At 42.4% G+C, this 23,379-nt stretch overlaps 1 protein-coding gene across 8 annotated transcripts in view; it reads left to right on the top strand.

The window, feature by feature from the left end:
- The window catches only part of RUNX1 (RUNX family transcription factor 1), a 178,253-nt gene that overhangs the window by 61,378 nt on the left and 93,496 nt on the right, over nt 1–23,379 (top strand). For 5 of the 8 annotated variants that reach the window (XM_080374719.1, XM_080374728.1, XM_080374727.1 and 2 more), the window contains one exon: nt 23,254–23,378. The exons of the other annotated variants lie outside the window; for them this stretch is intronic. In XM_080374719.1, coding sequence (XP_080230845.1) covers nt 23,291–23,378 — 88 coding nt within the window. In that variant the 5' untranslated portion in view covers nt 23,254–23,290. The remainder of the gene's footprint in view (nt 1–23,253; nt 23,379) is intronic. 8 annotated transcript variants of the gene reach the window in all.

Below are 23,379 nucleotides of genomic sequence, written 5' to 3'. Positions count from 1 at the left end.
TCAGATATTGCTCTGGTAGCAAAGTGTCTCATTTTTTATCCATCCAGTTCCTCGACCTGCAAGTAATTTACTTGCATGAGTAGTTTGTCCGACTTTGCTCTCATACACAGGGTTTTATGTGACACTCCTACCTTGCATTCATCACCAAGTGCCACACTTCATGTGAAACTAGTGGGGAGTCTAGGCTTGGGCAGTATTTTTTCCACTAAATCTTTCTACATGTTCTGCAGTTCTACACCATAGACTTCAGTGTCTCTTTTTCTGTCTTTCTGGGTGTGTATAAATATATATACATGTATGTGTGCTTGTGTAAGTTTGTGTACACAAAACCAACTGTGTGCAATGCAATCCCTTTTTCATCTGAAACGCTAAAACACAACTGCAACAAATACTTTTATGTTGTATAAGAGGAAACTATGCCCTAGGAGCTTGAATTCCACATTTCTGCATCTAACACGTTTTCTCAGTCATTTCAACTGCAAATATGAAATGTGTCATGCTAGCGAATGTGAGGAGAGATGTTTACTTCCCAAATCCCGTACCTAAATATTGCCCTTTGCAACACCACAGTGATGGTGCATTAGAAGCACTGGAATGTAAAGCTGGTTGTAACCAGTGGAGAGTGGAAAACCATTCCTTTGGTGGGGGGAAACATTTTGATATTTTTTTTTTAATGGTATTTTTCTGAAGGAACAGCCCCTTGGTTTCTGAAGCTGCAGGTCTTTCTGGCAGTGCCGCTCGGCTCTGTAACATTCACCTGGCCCCCCACCCCGAGCAGTGTCTGTGCAGGGAGACCTCTCTGCTCCCCAAGCAGCCTGCAGAACAGCTCTTCGGAAGAGCTGTGCCTGGTGTGCCCACCCGTTCACCCCTTTCAAGCCCAGCCCATTCCAATTTAGGCAGCTTTAATCTCTGCCTTTCAACTGGCAGGCACATGGGGGTATCTCCAGCCACGGGGTGAAAGCCTTGTCCATGCTGCCTGCCCTGATGCCCACAAGAAACCCAGGCGAGGAAGGATGGCACACTGCTGGCCTCAAGTGTTGGCATCTCCTTGCCCCCTCTTTGGCCACCCTGTCCCCCCACATCCCCTGTAGCCCCCCTGTGCCTCCTTGTCCCACCACAGCCACCAGGCTAGGGGAGGCTGAGTGCTCACCCCAGCTCAGGCTGCTGAACTACAAATATATACATCTAGGAGGGAGGTTGCCATTTTAAGAGGAGGAAGGAGGAAAAAAGCTATCGCTTTAGGTAGCATTATTAAGTGCAGCAAGTAAGGAGAGAAAGAGTAGGGGGGGGAGAGGGAAGAGAAGACGAACTGGAAAGCTCACATGAGGCAATGCAACTGGATGTCAGAGCAAGGGCTTTGATGTTGGTGGAGGAGATTAAATGTCCACATAAAGGATTGGACTCGGGTGGTCTGTGCTGTTTCCTCTCACGTGCGCGGCGGTGTGACAATTGCTTTTCAAACATTAGAAACTTACCACCTTCTAAACCAGAACTTTAAAAAAAGAAAGAAGAAAAAAAAAGACATCAAAGAGGGAGGGCATCTGGGCAGGGTCCGAGCACAGCACGGGTTCATGTGTTACACAGTCCCACAGCTTCCCAGCGATGGAGTGGATGGCACTTCTGGAGATGAAGCAGAAACATAGCTGCAGTGTCAGGCAGAGGAAAATGCCACTGTTGAGTCCCTTGCACAGTGACATGTCCTGAAAGGGAAGGTCACCAGCAGTGAGTTATTATCCCCAAATCCCCCGTGCTGGGCTCCCAGGCTTTCACCAGCACACACTCCTGAAATGTCAGAGGAGTTGCTAGAAACCAGAGTGACCCAGGAATAGCATCATGCGTGTACATTCTCACCTGGGCTCCCCTTCACAGGACAGCACCTTCCAGCACAGCAGTAAAGAGCTTTCCAGATATTAAGCACATTCTTAAGCCATATCACCTCTGAAAAACCCTAACACATTATTAGTTTTCACATTTAAGTGCTTTGATAAGTTTCAGCCAGAGGTCCCGCCAGTTTCTGTGCAAGTCACGAGATGCAAACCATGACCTTGTGATCCACTTTCCATAAAAGAGGATACTTTAGATTGTTATTATCATTATAGCTGGGTGCACATAGTTAAGAAAGTTAACTTTGTAGTCAGGGGCAATCAAAAGTCCTTACTGCTTACAGTTTAACAAAATATACAGAAATTTAGGGAGCGTACAGCACTAATGTTTTGCCCATTTGGTGTCATTCCCTTAAGCGAAAGCTTAAAACGTAGTCTCGTGCTTCAGCGTGCTAAATATAGCCTAAAGAAATGCATGGATGTAAATGGGAAATTTTTGATTTATGTTAATGGGCTTTGGATCAAGCCTAAAAATAAGAAAGAATGTACCACAAGTGACAAACTGCAAACTCTCTTAACTAGGGTACTGGAGGCTGAGGTTTTTGCCAATGAAGCTGAAGTTTGAACTTGCAGTAATTTGGTTAATGTGGTTTCATGCATTTTCTGCTGCAGTCAACATTTTTATTCTGCTCTGATTATTTGGTGCATTTGCAATTTTTAAAGACTTAGGTAGGGTTTTTTTCATTGAATAATTACAGAATAGTGTTTACTGTTATTCCCCCAAACATTTCTTACTGCAGTTATTTATTCTGTTCTTTTTTCTTCTGCGCAAATTTTCTGTGATCTGTAATTTTCTGTAAAGATCAGTAACATTAACATTGACATATATTTTGATAGAGACAAAAAGAGGAAGTATTTCCATTCAGAAAGGTAATCTGGCTGATGTTTGATATATATTAAATAAAATAAATAAAAAAAAAAAAAGAAAAAATTCCTGCAATCTAAACTGAACTGTGGAATACAGCCAGACACTCCAGGCTTTATCAGGAAAACGTATATGCACTAAGCATGCCACATGCACAGCATTTAAAAAGAGTACACTAAAATTGTGTCTGAAAAAATTGCATTGATACGTATACACCTCATCTACTTTAGGTTAATAAACTCACTTGAAAATATAACTCATGTGATTTATTTTTACTCTATTTTCTATGTAATAACAGTCCTGGTTACTAGGCTTTCGCTCCCTACGTGGCCCTAAGCCCCTATTTTCAGTCTCTATTTGCTCTGCTTAGACCATAAGACTTCAATGGTGAGGAGTTTCTCTTCACTAAAACAGAAAGCAAGTAAATGAGATGGTGAAAGTGAAATTGCTTCATTTATGGTAAAAGTATTATGGACAAGTGAGTGGAGTGTCACTACTGTGGTAATTAGTTCACATTTTTGTCACCCTTAGAAGGAAAATTTGCAAATCTCCCTAACAATAATGCAAGGAGCAAAGGCTTGGTCATAGTTGCAAGGAAAATATTTGAGTCTATTTGACATATGAACTCTAAAGCTTTTCTCTCTCTCTTTTTCTGGTATTTCTAGAATGGATAAGATAATTGTATTGCATGGTTCAAAATACCAAACATAAATCAAAGGATTTAGCATAGTTTTGTGGGACACAGAGACAGTCTTAGCTTACTAAGCTTAAGTTACAGCATATGTTTTTCATTAAAGAACCCAATCCCTGATCTTCATAAAAAAACACCAAAAATCATTGTCTATAACAAAACATCAAACAATAAAATTATCATTAGGTTTCTAGACTATTACGAAACGAGAATCCTTACATTAATCTTACTGTTATTTGGTTTTAGTAAAGTGACCTTCAAAAAGAGTTGGGGTGAATAAAGCAGCGAGGCATTTGCAGCAGAGCAGACAGTCTGACATTTAAGAGAATTCTCCAGTTTTACTGTAATCAACATAACATCACACATGCAGAAGCAATGATTTTAAAAGTCTGGGAGATAAAAAGGTCTGTTGCTCAGGGGAAAGACCTTGAAAACATTTAAGAAAATGTCCAAACCATAACAGAAAACATATAGGATCATCTTGAGACAGGGAAGTCATCGAATAAAAGCATATTGACGGAAATGATTTGTAAAGAGCATACAGGTAGAGACATGTCAGCTTCGAGGCACCTCTGTGAATAAAAATAATTCCTTTACAAGTCACCTGCAAGCAACAGGCTCTGAGGATTTTCCCAAATGAAACTTATAAAATACAAAAAGGAGCTACTTCTAGGTGGAGATGCTGCAGGGTGGGGAAGGAGGAATCGTTTATCCAATGCACAGGAGCGTGCAGTGGCAAGGCTGAGCCCACGCATCAGCTCTTGTCCTGCTCACCAAGGAAGTGAGGAGACAAGGAGGCTCAGGTACCAAACCTGGATGGCAGCAAGTGCTGCCAGGAAAATGGAAAGTTTTAAAAAGCCACACGGCAGCTGTGGTGGTGGCTCTTCCCTCTTGTAATAAGCCTGGGAGGACCAAGGGGCCCAGGTGGGCGGAGGGGAGGATGCCAAGGAGGGGGACGAGTGCCACCGTGCCCAAGGGCAAAAGCAAAGCCCACAGACCTGGTCCCCCGCAAAGGCCCCAGGCAGGGTGCATCGGCACCTCTGAACTTAGGGCAAACAACTTCCACTGCACTGCCCTTGGTTTTAATTCTTATTATTTGGTGCTTCTGATTATTTTCAGTTACTAATGGATACATACAATAAAATACAGTTATTTGTGGTGTTTAGAAATCTCTAATTCAGAACACGTTTAACAAGGACATTCAAGGACAGGCAAATACTTAACACATGGCAGACCACATGTTATTTTTTCCTTTCATCTGAAGATTTGGAGCCTAAGCTAGACTGGGTCCTACTATTATTAATTGTATCTCAGATCATTCAAGCACATTCAGCACACACATTGACTTTCTCAGACACCCTTTCCAGGCACCCATGCTACCCTGGGCACACCCAGCCATTTGGTGTTGGGTGGGATAGCAGGGAAAGCCAAGAGGAGTCTTCTGGGAGTGAACTCCCTGGATAGGAATGCTCTGCTGCCCACCACCTCCAGCTGGGGGACACACCGTAGGGACAGTGACATACGTGAACATGGCCAAGGAGATTTAGCATATACACGCCATGGTAGACAGATGGCTTTGTTGCCGGCAGCTGAGATTTCATCCATCTACATAAGCCAGGTAAATGTACTCATGGAAGAGTCCTCCAGACTAAATGTGTGGTGCAAGGTTTTACTGGCGCTTCAACACAAATCTTGAAGAAACCATAAATTTGCAATGCAACATTGCACCAGGCTTTCAGGGCCCCTGCCCCTGCCCCTGACTTCTCCCTGTAGGCTACTGAGTAATTTATTCCTCTTCAGGTTAAAAAACTCCCACGTTCCACCTCAGATGTGGTTGCACCTATTTGGTGCTTCCAAATCCTCTGTGATCAGAAACGCTCAACAAAATTCTTTGGGATGAAAAGAGCTACATAAAAGACAATTAGTATTGTGTATACTGCTAAAGTAGGGTCAAAGGATCTTTACATTTGCAAAGGCAAATAACAAGATATTGAAAACTCCACTTATATTGGCCTCAGTTTTTTTCTTTTGATTGCATGTTTGTAGGACATAAAGCAATAACGAACTTGCATACCAATATAAAACTTGCATGTGGGAAGAAGCGAAGTTGAACAAAATATGCAAGAATTTACAGCAGTGTTTTGGAGCCAATATTATTACAATATACAGTTCCAGAAAAGTTCAGCACTGTCAGCTTTTTTTTTAATTTATTCATGAATTTGGGAAAGAAGATGGACATGTACAGCTTCATTCCAGGCTGAGGAAACGAGGGCTCAGACTATGAAGGAATCGCTTTTTTTCCCTCTCCATTCAACAAAAATCTGTTGGATCCAAAGTACAATATGAGTGCAAAAGAGATTATTGGCTCCTGGGTTTTCTTGTTCAGGGTTGTTTCTTTTTTCCCACTGGTACAGCTAAATAAGAATAATTTTCCAAACAGAATTTTAATCCTAAATGATTTAATAATAAAATCTAATTGCTTAGATAATAGACAGAACATGAACCAAATTCAGCCTTGGTATGTACAAACTTGCCTTGCTTAATTCTACCTACCTGCTGAAAGGACTGGGTTTGGCTGCACTTTTTTTTCCCCCATCATTATATTAAAAGCTGGTGTCAAGTCAATCTCAAAAGCTGCATTATGCCAGTGAGGAGCAAATTCCAAATTTTTACCTCATTCTTCTCCATACTTAAAAAGGGCTGAGAATGGTGCTACACACAAGCTTTTCAAAAAACATCTCCTAGCCTGAAAACAGCACAAAGAGAGTTTCAGCTTTGCGATGTGGACAAACCCTACTTCCCTTCACACACTCTAGAAGCATTTGCTTTCAAAAGCATCTCAGCTTTCTGTTTAGTTCCTACCATCTAATCCTGTAAAGCATGATAAAATGCTGAACATCTCCTGGAAGGTGCATGACTTTTGCCTTCTATGGAGGTCTCGGGGATTTCTGGGGTAACTGGCATCCTGCCTGTGGCTCTCTTTGCTGTTCCAGGCATCCGGGTAAACAAGGAAAAAGATACAGTATGTGTGATAGCACCCATGAAAGCATCCTGGTCATGTGAGTAAGTAAACCAGTGCCTGAAATGAACCCTCCACTTAAATTCTATTCAAGAAATGTGTCTTTGATTTTTAGGGGTACAGAGGGTGCTGGGGGTTTTTTTGCAACTGTTTAGCCAAATAGCATTAAAAGAGCGTCCCAAACAAAAGAATAGGAAGGAAGAGAGGAAACCTCACTTCAGTTTAGATTTTGCCAGTGCAGCACACTGTACAAGCCTGGCAAAGGGACACAAAGCGACAGCCCCTGCAGGCAGGAGCAGGCAGGAGCTGCCCAGGACAGAGGTGTGCATCTGAGCCTTGTCCCCCTCGCCCCAGGCCAGGGTGTCAGCGCAGCGCACGACTTGGTGTACACCACTGTTCCCACAGTGGCCCACATCCATAGGAAACTCCTGCTCCCTCAGTGATGGGAACCGGTTCTTGGTCTGCCCATCAAAGCTTCAGCTCTGCTTTTGGGTTTCCTGCCTTCCCGTGGTGTCCACTGCAGACGTAATATTTAAATTCAATTTATTATATCTTCTCAACTTTGAAATACGAAGGAGAGGGGAGGCAGGAGAAGAGAGGAAACCATATGTTCAGAAGACTGAATCAAAGTGAAAGTGGTGTGTGTGCACGCATCAGAGGAGGCTAAGTTTGGCCTGATGTTTTCTATTTTGACTATTGGAAAATTTTGGTTGAGATGTGGGCTTGGTGTGACATCTGTTTAGCTTTGGGGAGCATGTACACGTTCGTGAGTATGTGCGTGTGTGTGGCAGGGACTGATGTCTTCCTTTGTACGAAGCTGCACAGCATCATATGGTGATATAAAACATGAACACCCACTTAGAAAATTCATGCAGAGTCTTCTGGGGTATTTCATCTCCCTTTATTCTGGTGGGTTTAACTCATGGGGCACATGCACAGCCAACATAGTGTCTAGGCAAGCTCTACACCAGTGATGTCTCACGAACCATTGGTCCAAAACTGAATTTTTTTTAAAGCTCCTTTATGAGGAATCCATCCTAACACATTCATCCAGGCTCCAAACAGATATTACAACAGGCATCGAAGGATGGTGCTCCAGCTAATGTAGCTTCCTATCCCAGTCTGCTACTTACCCTAAAAGCCACAATACAGGGCAGAGGTACCAAAGTCTTATAGCTCCCCATCTGAGTCACCCCTGGAAATCAGGCCACCGATTTTCTCTTCTGTTGCGAAATGAGACAACCACGCGAGGGGGTTTGTTGTTGTTGTTTTTTCTACCTTCTCCATATGAACAGTCCCAATATTTGTTTATAAAATAGGGGGGTGGAGAGCTAACAAGCCTATTTAAGCAGAATTTATAGAAAGTTGTGTACAGCTTTGCTGAAAACAGAGCCCAATACTTCAAGGGTAATCAAGTGCCTGCAAACCAGCTTTTCCAGCACTGCTGGCAATAATTAGCCATTCAGACTGCACTAAAAGCTGCCTGAAGGCGGAGAGACATCGCTAGTTCATGGAGTTGATTTAAAAAAAATTGGTCAATATTTCTTTGCCGCTGTTTTGCTTTAATTTCATTCCATTTTCTGTGGCATCTCTGTACAACCTGGAAATTTGTGGTGCCTGAAGAGCAACACTCAGTGTTTGTCAGTTTTTCAGGCAGTAAAGCATTTGACATTATTGTAGTTTCTATTTTTGTGTAAAATCCCAAACATCTGTTCCACAGGAGATGGGTTTGCTACCAAGCACTACTGTTAGATTTCTCGCCAACAAGTTTCATTGCTTCATGTGGTTTGTGTTTTTGTTCTTTAAACAGTTAATTATGTTTTATTCTTTCTTCCATAAAAGCTAAATTTAGCCAAGATCTTCTCTAATCTGAAACATTTTATGGAAATGACAGTGTTGTTAAAGAAAGCATTCTGGGTAGATATTACAAATGTATAAAATAAGTGAGCATAGTGTCCTTTACATCATATCTCTGTTCACCACTCCATCTTTGATGAGTACAGGCAAAGGCTGTTATAAATGGAGATCAAGTAGCCTACTACACATACACGTGTGTACTCACACACTCACACATGCACAAATGGACACACACACACATACACACAGTGGTTTATATGCTGCTGTCAGCAACCCGTTCCCGATTCACTGAGTTCAAAGAGGGGGATCACAACCCAGCTGATGGGATTTGTAAGAAAATTTTGTAGTATCTTAAAACAGCAGGGCTGGAAGACACCTCAAGAGGTCACTCCATCCATTCCCTGTCCCTAGAAAGATCAGCCTCATCTATATTATTGCTGATGAGTGTTTTTATAACTAGTCCATGGAGACATCTTGTACGGGAGACCGCACAGCTGATCTCTGCTGTAGTGAGGGTTTGCTGCTGCCTTGCAGCCACCTGCATGCTTTGTGAGAACCCTGGAGTGTATCCCGGTAGCTGTGGGGCATGGAGCAGTGCTAGCAGGATGGAAGCCTCTAATCTGAGCAGGCAGAGCAATCCTAAACATATACAGCATATCTCTGATGCCAGCTGATCAGCTAAGAGAGGGAGGACTTTTGCCATTCATTCAAGTGGTGTCAGGATTTCAGCCAAAATTTACCTATGGTAAACATAGAGACATGAAATGCAAGGACAAACTTATGAAATATTGCCAAGAACACTGACAGTCTTACTCATCTGTCCCTGAACTTTTATCAAACCAAAAGATAAAGTCTGTTTACAAGAAAACTGCTGAGAAATGTGTCTGTGGTGAGTGTTCTTAAAACAGGCCACCAGTTTTCCCAAACATTCAGCATCCATATCTTAAGCTGACTCCTACATCTTTTATATGTTTTCTTTTTTCCCCTCTATGTATGGATACAATTTAATGCCCCCGTCATTTCTACGATGATGAAATAGGTAGCAACCACTTTTGGCAAATGAAATGTGGGTCCCTATACTTCAGCTCCATCAAGGTGCCAGTTCTTCCTCTTTATGCTCCCTTTGATTGAATTGCTGCCTTGTTGGTCAGACCACACAGCACTACATTCAAGAAACAGAAACTCGAGTGCTCTCATTACAAATCTTCAAGTACTTTTCATACCAACCTCCAGCAAAATATAATTGTGGAATATTTGTATGGAAAACTGTGGGAAGCTTGTGGCTATGTATAACCTGAAAACCCTGTGTGGACAAGGAACTGTGCTCAGCCAGAGTGGATCCTCCTGCTGCCATCCTGCACGTGAGAGCAGGGAGGTTTTATCTGGCTGTCTGGTTTGATAGCCATAGATTTCTGAACTGCTCCACCTTGCACCGAGCATGGGGTGTTTCCCCGTAAGGGAAATCAAACAACCCCCTTACTAGATTTGCATGGCAGTGCAGTGGCCGTTACCTGCTGCTGCTGCTCTACGGGATGCCCCACCACCTCCTAGCAAGGAAGGAGCTCAGAAAATTTGTGTGGCATTTGCATGGACTAGCAGAGAAAGGTGTGCCTCTCAGGCACTGAGCCCGCTGAACATGGCCTGCCCTTGTCTGCTGGAGAAAGCAAAATCCTTACGGTGGTCACAGCAACAGCAGAACGCAGCACATGAAAAGCAGGCAGGGTTGTGCTGGATGTGGGCACCATGTTTTCCCACCCATACTGGATTTTGCACAAATGTTCACAGCAAACTCATGAGGAGAGCTAGAGGGAAAAAGAAAAAAAAGGAAAAAAAAAAAAAAAAGGAGGGCTAAACTTGCTTGGAGCAGAAGAACCAGGGAAAAGCTCGTCAAACTGGCAGCTAAAGCTTTGTCTCCCTTCCGTGACTCATGGTGGGGTCTAGCCGTGCTGCAGGCCCCCCTGACAGGTGGCTCAGAGATGACCTGCGCCAGGCAGGATGCTCACGTACACAGCCCCCAGCAGGCAGCCCCTGCAGATGGGGGAATCGAGCCCAGACATGGGACATTTTACTCATTCAGGGGCATTTCAGAGGCTACAGCCCGAGAGGTGTCTTTCTGGGGCCTATGAAACTCTGTAAAGATCAGTGCTGACACTGGTTCGCCCTCTTGGTGGTCATTTTTTTTTATACCATTATTACTGTTTTGACAAGGAAGGATCATGTGCTCTGTGCGGGTTTTTTTTACTTTTATCTTTCACTGATTCTTCAGAGATTCAGCAGCTTTACCCATCTGCCTTCAGCTCTACAGCCCTCAGCCATCACTCAGACTTTGCTGAAAGACTCCACGATTTCAGGGGCAAGGGTTTTTAGTGCAGGGGAGTCATTGTCAGTCTCCCCTAGCAGGTACCCTTTAAACATCTAGCAATACTAACTGTTGTTCTGCATGGAGCATCGCCTGTATTGCGGAATGCCAAGTGCCTAATGAAGAATTACCATCAAAATGTGCACCAGCTTCTGAACAGGGGCTGCACTGCCCGTGTCTAGTGCAGCAGGGAAAGGAGAGGGGCTAGAGGCAGGGAAATATTTTCTTTTTTCTAATCCGTATATAGCTTTTGTAACATTTTGTTGCTCTGAGCGGTTATGTCTGTGTCACAGGTACCAGTGACAGTTTCTGGAGGCAGAATTCAGGTCCATGGCACACTTGACACCCGAGCGCATCCTCCTGTGTGTTTCCATGCGACTGCCCTCACGTCAGGCAGTATTATAGACTCTTAATACCACCTGGTTCCCTTACTTGAAGAGAGGTATCAGCAGTAAATACTACTCAGAGAGAAAAGAGATATCCAGGCAACTGTGGATATCACGGTGTGTTTCATGGTTACGGAGGTAGTTAAACAGTTTGGAATACGTATCTTTCACATCCTGGAATTAGGTGTTCCCTGCATCCCTTCTGCATGTATGCTATACATACTTATGTCCAGGTTACACCTTGTACTGGGGAAATGAAAATGGACAGAAGTGCTATGGAAATATGCACCAGCAGCCTGTGTTTTCTAAAGAGATAAAATATTCCTCTGTGCTCCTCCATTACTTTGCATGCATTTGCAAACATCCAGCCTCTGTCTTCCTGGGAATTGTGTGACACATTCTTCTGAATTTCCTGTTCAGTGCTATCAAGCTTTAGCCTCAGAAATACCTGTCACTTCCTGGATCTAATTTCTTTTTGGCTATAAAATAGACCACCCAATCGGAGACAGAAATATTGTTATCTCCATGATAATTGTTAAATGATTTTTTGCAGTGCTGAGGCTCCACTGGAAAGGAGCCAGATGTGTGGTGGGATACAAACCACTAAGAAGTGAACAAAGACCACTAAATTCTACAGGCAACTCATCATCAATGTACAAAAACACAGAGCAGGCTGCCTTTCCCACCACGTGAAGCTGTGGCTGGAATTCAGCAACACAATTTGAACAACTCTGCAGAGTTCCTCATCTTTCACTCAGTCCCTAGCTACTTATCACTGCCTTGCTCTTGCACAGCAGATTTCCTTGTAAAATTGGCATTAACCAATCCTTCCAATGTGCTCTAAACTTTTCTTGACCACCTCTTCACATCACCTTTTATTGCCAGGCTCTGCCTTGCTTTTATCTGCCATCAGAACCCCGTTGAAGTCATTGGCTTTCTGTGTTGCAGATAAGCTTGCCATTGTTTTAAACCCGTGTCCCAGCATGGGGTTCTGCAAATCCCTTTTTATACAAAGAGGTCAACACCATCCCCGCTTGAGGCTTTGCAGAAGGCGGTCCTGGCACGTGGCTGGGCTGGGAAACAGCTTCCCAGGGGTCCTCCCCAGCATGGGCAGGGGTCTTGGCTGCAGGAGCTGCTGCCTCACCTTCACATTGCCAGCCACAGCATGCTGCCGCCTCGCATCCTGTTTTCATTCTCACCACTGCTGGTGAACAAGCACCAAATTTGTGGATCCTTCTTCATCAAGCCTGCAGTGCTGAAATGCTACTAGTATAGCATATATATGGCCTCCTATAGTTTTCTGCTTCACACTCTTTAGATGGCAGGAAAGCAGTAATCAGTCCCCAAGGGAAATGACAGCATAAGCTGCTGTTCCTCGCTGCTCTCACCTAATCTAATTCAGGGCAAATTATAACAGCAGTTTGCACCACCTAATGCCAGGAACCATTTTACCACAATTCTGATGGCAGTCAAGGTGTTTAGGGCACAGCTGGATGAAAAGACCTTCCTCCCCACACACATGCATAGGCACACGGTTTCCATTGAAATGAAATTTCCAGTGAAATATTTCATAAAATGAAAATAAACATAAAATGCCACTCATACTTAGATACTGTTTAACCTTAAACCACAGAAAATACTATCACAAAATTAATTTCAAAATATTTCAAACAGGAAAGTATTCTTTTCCCTCGAGAAATGAGGAAACACAATTACAACTATCAAAATTTCAAACTATTTTCAAAATATTTTCAAGGAAAATTATCTGAAGCAGATCCTTTTTGTCATTAAAAGATCAAATGTGATAAATCAGCATGGGAAAAAAAATGTTGCATTGAAATATTGACATCTGACTCCAGTACGGATCATCATTCTCGCTGTATCCACTAAAAGTTAGGAACCGCTGACTCTTCCTGAATCATAAAATGGAAGACCAGCAAGAGTATGACAAATAATAAGGGGTTTTTTTAAAAAAGAAGCCACATATGAAACCAGAGTCATTCAAATACATGTGTCGACTCCAGAATGCTGTCTGTTACCTTAAATCTGATGTCATTCAGCAAATTTCCAATGCTTATATAATCTCTTCTGTTTTGCAGCATATTATTTTCAAAAATCTGTGAAGGATAGACTTCTACTTTTCCTTCTTGCTGCTCCAGGCTCCAAAGGCTGATGCAGGGGCTTACCACCCCAGATCCCAGTAGAAAATATATTTAACTTTCCTGCTTTGGGCAAGTGATTTATGAGTAGGGAGAGGGCAGCAGCCAAAAGCTAAAGGTGGCTTGCTCTTCTCATGAGCCTACAATAACTTCTAGAAAGGAATATGCCTTTTTTTCTCCAATACAAAATGAGAAAAAATAGAAAAGCACTCAGTCCTTTGCTACCTGTGCTGGTCTGGAGTAATAATATTTCTGAGTGTCCTTCTGTGAGTTTGGGGTTTGAAATACTAAACTGAGATAAAGACTTGAAAGATGCTCTATTTTCATACTGACTTTTGACCAGGTTAGTGAGGAAGCCCTTCAGTTTATACTGTTTCTTCCACATCTACATTTATAATTCAAGAGGAGAGAAATGGCTTTTGGAAAGGATGAGACCAGTGGCATCCAACATCCCTGTTCTGGCTGACAGGAACAGTAAGAGACACATGCAAAATCAGGTATTTTCAGAAAGGTGAATTGGTTCTTGGTAGAATGACTGTAACTGTTCTGTCAGTGCCAGCTATGTAAAAAAAAAATAAAATTGGAGAAGGACACAGAAAATACTCTGTTTTGGTTTGACTCAAAGCAGACTATTGAGAATTTTGGCAAATCACTTTAAAATTTAATTAGAACCAAGAAAAAACCTAAGAGTAATGGTTTCAGCTGCCAAGGCTTTTAGAACAATTTCAAAATAAAATTAAATGCAAAGTATTGTTTCCAGTAAAAATATTTGAATAAAAATTTCATTCTGAAAACAGTTGTAAAGCATTTCATTTTCATAGTTTTCGCTCTTCCTTGAGCAAAATAAGTTAAAAAATAGGCATAAAATCATGAAATGTTGTTTTAGCCTATATCTGCATTACTTCAGTGGGAAAAAAAAATACTTTGGCCATAACATTTTATCCAGCTTTATAAAGCAGGGTTTTTTCAGTCTGTTTTCTTTTACGCATCCACCCACCCTATAATTTGTTGCCTACTTTTCCTGCTCTTTCTTCCCCATCAGTATTACTGTGGGCTATATAATACGGCGTAATCAATGGCACACGAGCAGTGCTGGTAAGTGAGAGGAGGAATCCCATTTACTGACGGATCATACATCTGACACTACCGTTCAAGTGGCTGCTTTCACGTCTTTGCAATTGTTGTGTCAGAAAATCAATTCATGACTTCAGCAAAATCTTGACACTTTCTCCCATCTACAGAGGGGACCATTAATAATTCATGACTTCTTTTTCAAAACTCATTTATTCTGAAGCTAAACACCCCACAAAAAGCTCATTGCTGAATCTGCCAACATTCTTCTATTGCTCTTCTTTTGAAGTTAAAATAAGTCATAACAGGGTTGCAGGTATTTTTCATGGTCAAATCTCAGGAGAGGATTGGTGATCAATAATTCTGAGGGTGGAGATTTTTTCATAGTGTGGGACTCTGTTCTGTGCCATGTACGCAGAGTCAAGTCAGCTAATACCGTAATTGCGTAAACAGGATGGTCTTGGTGAAGTTAATTTCCTGTAGCGGCTTCTAGATACTGTGACAAGGCTGAGGGTGTATAAGAAATGTTCTCATATTCTTGACACATGAAAGATAAAAATGGCAGGCTCTCTTGAGGTAAATATGGATATAAATAGCTGAAGAAGCATTTGTGCACCAGAAAGCTTCTTGATTTTCCCCCATTTTTGCAGCTGATACAATAAAAGTACTTACTTCTCCCTGCAAAGTCTTTAACATAAATTATCCATAAAATATCTATTAAAAGAACACTTTTAGAGGAGAATTGGTCTGCTCCTCAACTTACATTTCTGTGGTGTTTTGTAGTAATTCTTCTTTGAAGGAAGGAGAAAAAGACTCTTCGAGAACAGAAGCAAAACAGTGTTTAACATGTGAAGTATTCTGGAACACATAAAAGTTAGGGATTTGACCTTCAAAGTTATCCATGATGGGATTACCTATATCAAAGCAGAGATCACAAGCAAGTAAGCTCATATCCTCTATAAGGAATGAAAATATTTCCAGTAGTGTCCCCCATGCACTATCTATCCAGGTCAGAGTTTTCAAGCCTAAGTAATTAAACAGTAGATTTCTGAAGTTGTGATTTTTGAGTGTAATAAATGCTCATCAGTTCCTCAGATGATTTCATTAGAGCAATGAAGTCTTCTTTTATTTAGTTATCTAACAGAATATGGATGGTTTGAACGTTTTGACCACAGTAATTAATTTAACCTGCTGTTGCCACCCAGCCCTGGCGTTTATTAGAACTGTTGACTTACTGTAAAGATAAAAAGCTGTATAAACTACAATTAATCTCCAGAAACAGGTTCTGTCTTTCTGTCTTCCTGCTTCAGACTCATCCATATATAAATCCATAGCATTCCTGGGTTTCAGACAGGGTAGGTAACTTATTATGGAGAAAGGAGATGCTCCAGCGACCTCTCCCAGTTCAGCGATATGTATGCACATAAAGCACTTCTGCAGACTCCCCTCTTTCTGCAGTTCCACATGTGCTATTGTCTCCAGCTGACAGAAACAGGCTTTTCATACCTACCGGATGTTCTAAATTTAAATACTATCAGTCTACTGTAAATAATAATGAAATACTTTACTCTGACAACATTGGAGGCAGCATACGGATTCAAGTTTTAGACAACACTACATGTAAAATGCCTTTCCTTTTATAGCAGAATATATTTAGAGTCTTTTAAGCTCAGCTCCTGAACTGAGTATGATGCATCTAGTCATCCAGCCCAATCAACAGCAGAATCACAACTTCATGTCAGTGCAATACATTGTTAACTGATATGTCAGAAAATCAATTAATTACTTTTAAGTAGCAGTTAAGAGTATCCACACAATACTGCCATGTGAATTATTAAAGAAAGCAAGGTTGAGTTTTCTCCGCAATTCAAACCCAGCCTTAGAAGAAAGTGCAAAATGCTGCTTCTGCCCTGAAGCTTAATCAACATTATTGGGCAGGCAACAGGAACCAAAAGAGTGGTGGAGGATACAAAATGGGAAGGATGCTGCCTCCCAGAGCAAAGGCACCAACAATCTGTAATGGCTACAGCTGTTAAGAAGCCTCAACAATAAACCCTTTCTTCTTTGGAGGTACAACAACCTCCAAATGGGAATAATGGTAGACATGGTTCTGAGAAACTAGCAAGCAAAGCAGAAAGAAGTGCAGAAAGGACCTTCAGTATCTTTCTATAGCTTCACCAAGGGACCTGCTCAGACTTTGTGCACCCCTGTCACTGTCTGTTATAGATTTTTGCCTGGGACTCTCCCCTGGCCTGCCAAAGGGAAACATAGACTTAGTGGGACATCATCATGATGAAGCTTTCTGCTTTCTTCATGGCTTCATCTGTCAAAGATGTTACATGGGTGAATAAATCAGTGAAGGTGGAGGCATGACTGTGAGGCGGGATTTGGCTTCAGCTTCTGATTCTCTCTTTTCTTGTGGTGGGGAAACTTCATGCAGTTGGGTCTGGAGGGCTCCAGTAGGTCTTGTTAGTGTGAGTGCATCTGGAAGGTTATCCCATCAGTGCCACCATCAGGTAGGCTGTGCAGGCTGTGTTGTGGTCCATGCTCTGCAGGGTGGGAGCAGGCCCTGGAGTAATGGAAAGCTGACAGCATTTGTTGTGGCATCCCTTTCACATCTGGAAAAAGTGTGATGCTCTTGGTTCAGCTTAGCCACAACAAAAAGTGTCCCATCCAAGTTTGTGAAAGACGACCCTTGCTCTTCTCCCTCCCACCTCTCTCTTCTCCCTCTTCCAGAAGCTGTGGGAAGTGGAGTGGGGCAGAGCAACCCCATGCTCAGCTCGGGTTTTCTGGGGTTTGTCCTCTCCACCACCATAGCCAGGGAGCTCCTGTTGGGTGGCATGCTGGAGGGGAGAATGCAGCAATGTGCCTGTAGAGCTGGGGTGCTACCACCACCCAAACACCTCAGCTCAGAGGGTTCAGGCTCCACATCACTGCAGCAGTGGCTACAGTGTGGTCATGGTAGTGTGCTTCCTTGGGGTTTCAGTCCTACCTTTAAGCTACTCACCAAACTTCCAACAGCACTTGAGGCCTGACAGGTTGCTAAATGGAGACCTGGGAAAGATTTTGCTCCAAAAGCTAATGGTGTATCTGTGGTGTCTGTTTTTCCTTGTCTGCATGGCCTGTAGGAATTCTGACTTTGCAGGGTTCAGACACAGATGTCCTGTGCTTGGTGCTTTCCAGGCAGCTCCTTGGCACTGGAGAAGTCTAATAAGTTACTCAAAATTCATGACCTATACTTGTCAGGGCCCTCTCTGATGATACATTCTTTAGCTCCCCAGGTCACATCTGTCCTTCTGGCTAAAATGAGGAATGGTAGGTAATTTTACACACACACACACTTTTTCTGTTCTTTTTTTTTTTTTTTTTGGTCAGAAAATATCAGTTCATCAAAACTAAAGCTTTTCACAAAAACATATATACTGCTTTTAACTGGAAAACTTCCTTCAGCTTCTGGGGTGGGATGTCAGGTCAAACTAGAGACTGCCTCTGCAGCCCTGCCTGGATATGGGAGGCTCCAGTCCTGTCCCTACTCCAGCTGTACTCAGTTATTCCTGCAGATGGGACCTGCTCCAACAGGAGAAGCCAGGAGAGCCAGCTGCTTGTGGCTAGCACTGTGCAACCTTCACCTCCTGGGTATGACTCAGCCTGGCCACCCAGGCAAGCCCCCTACCTGCTGGGAAGTTTTGAAGGTTTGAAGACCCACATAAGAGGAAAGTTTTGTAAAGTATCACACTCAGACAGGACATGAGCTTCCAGCTATCCCTGCATCAGTCTCTTGGCAAACCTCAAGCAACAGAGGTGCAAGGTCTTCAAGGTGGTGACAGAGATGTTGGCGGCTTGTTGAAATCTGCATGAGAACAGCTCTGCCAGGCTTCTAGGTGTGGTTTCCTTTGGCATTTTAGTATTTTAGCCATGTGCCCAATGCTGTTTCCAGTCCTGTATTTCAAACCAGGTTAGTCTACACCATTCTGAGTCCGTGGGCTAGCTTCTGTGCTGGGACAAGGCCAGGGAGAGGAGGGAAGCTGAGCTGACAGAAAATGTCTCAGTTCTGCAGTGATTCCAGCTGAGTCTGGCTGAGAAAGTCTCACATAATGAGCTTAAATTTTGTCTAAAGCATATAGATGGGTGGCTCAGGATGGGGGTGGTAATAGGCACTGTCACCTCTTCCCTGTGGCCATGTAATTACAGCCTAGGGTAGCTCTCAGCAGAAGAGAGATGAAAACTGCTCATCAGTGCAGATACAGCTGCTGCAGACAGCAGGGCAGAGCTGCTGGCACTTGGGGTGGACGGAGAGTTGGCATTTGGCTACCGCCCGGGCTAGCTGGGTTGGCCTCGTTGCTTGGCCAGGTCATTGCAATGCTCCCTCTCCTGGCCAGCACCGACCTGAGACCTTGTGCTTCCTTGAGACTGCAAACCTGCAGCAGAGCTCAGCACGGGGATGGCCATGCAAAGCAGAAAAACACCAAGCGCCGCACAGAGTGCACTGCTGCCACCTCGGAGACTGCCCATTGCGATCGGCATCACGCATCGAGCCATGCAACGTTGGGTCGATGCTGGCAGGGGGAGGCAGCTGCCTGACGGCTGTGCCCCCAGAACAGCAAGTCAGCAAGCGTATTCCCAGGTTGCAAGGCTCTGTCTTTTTCTAAAAGCAGCATTTTCAAAACTCTTTGACTTTATTTAAAGGAGACAGTGATGGAAGGACAGCTCATGTCAAAAAAAAAAAAAGAAAAGAGAAAAAAAAAGATAAACATGCTTTTGATCGCTTTCAAATGTCTAGTAGGCAGCTCCAAAACAAATGAAATTTTAGCTGTTGTTCCAAATGTCTCACAGAGTTTGGTTTCACTGGAGAACGCATCCAGTTTCAGCATGGTAAAAGTGCACATAAATATTATCCCTATCCAGAAAAGCTCTGGCGTTTGAATTTTCCCAGTAGCCATGTGTATTTTTCAGTGAAATCCACCCTTGTTCATAAGTTTGGCAATCCCCCCAGAGATGGGGGCAAATGCCCATGACATCCCACTTCCAGAAAAACAGCCTGCTTCAGAAAAGGGTTGCTAAATGCTCTGCAAAGAGGATGTAGTGCTTCAAAGCTAGTTAAAGATGGTGCTGCATGTTGAAAACAGGACGTGTACTCCATCCTGTTTCATTCTTACTTGCCTCTTCGTTTTTTTTTTGGTCTGCGTTATGCTTTTTTAAAAATATGTCAGTCACTTAGTTCAGAGAACCCTAAAAATACTTCTGTTCATAAAGTGAAACTCTCTGTGCTTTATTGGGTAATCTCGCTGTACAGCCTTAAAAAAAGATTGACAAAGGCTGGATGTTAAGACGGGAAAGGAACATCAGATTCCATTCCTTTCCTTCTGTGTTTTTTTACATAGCGTAGGCCACAGAAGACCATGGTTTCTATAGCGAGCCCAGACCCTTGTGTTTGAGGAATGTAAGTTTATCAAAGCATTGCAAGGTACATAAAGGGACATGTGTGGGAACACCATCGTTTCACAGTGTCTTGCATATTCAACAAAATGAAGGCTTTTTTCTTAACAAGAAGCTGGTTTGGACAGGTGTCCTGCAGTATGTGTGAGGATGTTAAGAGCAATATATAAGAAGACAAAATGCTACATAACTTCAGGAAACCTGCTTTCGTTGACAGGTTGTTCTTACAGTTTTGGAAAACTGTATGGCTAACATCCCTTCAGTCTGAAAATAGAAGCCATTAATCGCTTTTACATTTCATATTACCTGCTAATGGGACACCACCAAATGCCGCAGTATTCCCAGCTACTTCCATTTTATTTCAGACTGATGTTTACTTTTGCTTTACAAGACAGATTATAAAGCTCCCCAAGGACTAATCTTAAAATCTGGGCAGATTACTGAGATTAAAAAGTTACCACAGTCCTGACTTCCAGATGATCTGACCACCAAAAGCTTCACTGAAAGTCTGTGAGATTTGTAGGTCTCCAGTACCTCCAGAAAAACAGATGTCAATTTTTTAAATTAATGCCTTGCCAAAATGTCTGTCTTCCTTAAATACGTATTGGGTTACAACTTACTGCTGGAGCAACACTTACAGTATACATGTACAAATCAAGAATACCTCTTTCCTTTGATCCCATAACCTCCTCTCTGCCCCCTGCCACCCCCAGGCTAACAGTGTAGCATATGGCTGAAAAGTGGCCACGGGGACAGTGAGTGTAGCTGATGCAATAAAAATTTAGCTGGGGTTTTATTTGCATGTTTATTTGCCCATCTTTGCAATGCTGAACACACACACACTGTGAGTAAAAAGCATTCATCTGAAAGGACCAATAGATTTTTCCTATAATTCCAAATTAACTGAACTGAAATAAGTGGTAAAGAAAGTATTTTACAATCTCTTCAGTTCTCTGTCAACTAACGTATTATATTAGGGAAGAAAAGAATGAAACCAAAATCCATCTCATAGTTTAGTTTTCCCTGGAGATCCATTCTTTCTGATGTCAACATATATTTATCTCGCATAGCCCCATCTTTCCTTATCTTTATGTAAATGTCCACAAGGTGCTCGTATGCTGATAGATGGGCACCAACCAATAGGAAAAGAAAGGTGAAAACTGATAATAATAAATAAATAAATAATTAAACCAAACATGAGAGAGCTGAAGGCTAGAGGTCTTACATTTCAAAAGCTCAAACTTAACACTGTATGGAGGGATGGAAAGAAGGAACCTTTTCTGTAGAGTTAGCATCTGAAGATAGCAGCTAGCGGGGGTGCTTTATCTGCCCTGTAACAGAGGGGCTATTGCATCTCCACCGAACCACTGTTGGCACAGCCCAGGAAACATCTTGCTGTGCAGTTGATGAAACATTTGCCTGAGGTCTCTCACGGTCCTCCTGTGGCAGTTGAATAATGTCATAACCCAGGATTGTGTAAGAGTTGCTAGAGCAGTAGAGACTGTGCTGTTTCATTTCATGTCACTGGGCTTTCTCTTGGGCTTTTCTTTTTTTTTCCTCTTTCCCTTCTTTTCCTTGGGAAAAGGGGTACGTCTCTTGCATAGCTCTCTGCTTTACTCAGACAGAGTTAAGACAAAGTTCAAATGAAAGGAAAACAACATACCACTTCTTGTTTTCCTGTTCAGTACAAGAACAACAGCCAAACAGCCCCAAACAGTTTCTGGATTAGCCGTTCCCAGAAGTACATTTTATTTCATTGTCCCTTTTATAACAGCTGTGGTGCAAGAGTTCCTGTGATTCCACAGGAACTGGAACCTGCTCTTGCAGACTGACAGCTCTGGTTGATCCTGGAATAGCTTAAGCACACCCACAGGTTTCCTCATAAGCAATGTTGCATGTGTTGAAGTGTTTTTAGGGCCTGTAAGTTTGTGGCCGTATGCTGACAAGTGAGATTTTAGCATTTTTATAGAATATAATATTTAAAACACTAACAGTGGTCTCTATTTGAAATGTGAAATTTGGCCAGCAGCAAATCCCTAGTAAATCTCACAGCCTTTTTTTTCCACATGCATTCCCTGATTTCATTAGAAACATCCCATCCTGGAATCTAGAAAACACAAACCAAAAAACCAAACAAAACCCCCCATATCAGCTATGCATCTGGCAATGTTTCTTTCTGTCTTCCCTGATAGAACTGCTCCTACTTGATTTTGTTTCTTATCACTGTCTATGACCATCTCTCCATTTTCTAGAGGGAGAAATGGATGACAAAAGATGAGGTGAAAAAGTACAGGGAATATATTTGTTACCCTAGCCAATTCACCTCCTTAAATTGAAAAAAAAAGGGAGGGAAGGTATCACCATGCAGGTCACTAAGTGCACAGGGGTTTTACACTGCTGTGGTATAAGAGATGCTGTGTAAATCTCCTTTGCAAGCTAGGTCCTGGTCATCTTCCGACTGCCTTTTTCACTTGTTCAGTGACTACAGAATTTTGGCATGCTTTGCAAAACAGCTGGACTAAACTTTGGTGTCTGGCTTAACACTTTTGAAAATCTCTCTACCTGTCTATCCATCCTTTCCTCTATTCATCCATATATCTATTCACCTATGAATTCCTATGAAATTGCTGAATTTCACACTTGGTGACGAATGTGACAGGCTCATATATATGTGTATATATACATATATATATATACATATATATATATATATATATATATCACTTTTACACTTGTATACTTCTAGGAAGGATGATTTCCTCTTAAACACCAGAGAACTGAGAAGTATATCATTTCACCTACTGAAGAAATTTCAACTTTTGCAGATACTGACTGATATTTACAGATTTATCAGGACACAGTGGCTGACTTCTGTACCACTTCTCACCCAAAATTCCCATCCCAGGGATGTCAGTGGAATTATTCCCATGTCCAGGGAGAAAGAAGTTCTGTCCTGTGTATCTACAGGAAAAAAAAAATCCCCTCTTCATAGTCAGAGGCATTCTCATACCACTGTCTGGTGTTAGTGACTATAAAATACTCTGAGCAGGGGAAGTCTGCAGAAAGAATCGTTATCCATACCATTACTCTTATTTACTGGTAGTAGACCCTTGCACCTTTGAAACAGTGCATCAGCTGAAACAACAGGAACAATACCAACCCGGTTTCTAACAGAAAAACTCTGAACTTAAATCTTCATCCACTTCCACTCCAATTGGGCAGAGAAAAATCATCGGAGAAGCTAAATGAAAATTACTAGCCTATAAATGCCTGAGGCCAAAAAAAAAAAAAAAAAAAAGAGAGAGGGGGGGAAAGGGAGGTAAGGAGGGAGGGAGAGGAGAGAGAGAAAGATGGGAAGTCTCATGTGAATTTGGTTAGTGGAAGAAAAAAAAACACGTACTAAGTATGGCTGCATGTCATTTTTCAATTTGCTCATGTTAAATAATGATCTCTAGGGCAGGGAAAGAGTAGAGTGAAAAGGAAGAGCTCTCCCTTCATCTTGTTTAGTTTCTGCTGGTCTTTTGCAGTGTCTGGCCACTGCCTGGCTATCATATAAACTTAAACATGAACCACGGGCAGTTTGGTATGTCTTCTCCTCTATCCTGGACCATGTACCTGATGAGGAAAAACAGAGCAGCCACTGGCTTTTTTGG

The sequence above is a fragment of the Falco punctatus genome (assembly GCF_963210335.1).
Source record: "Falco punctatus genome assembly, chromosome: 2".
Lineage (NCBI taxonomy): Eukaryota > Metazoa > Chordata > Aves > Falconiformes > Falconidae > Falco > Falco punctatus.
This window is presented reverse-complemented; position numbering and strand designations above follow the sequence as displayed.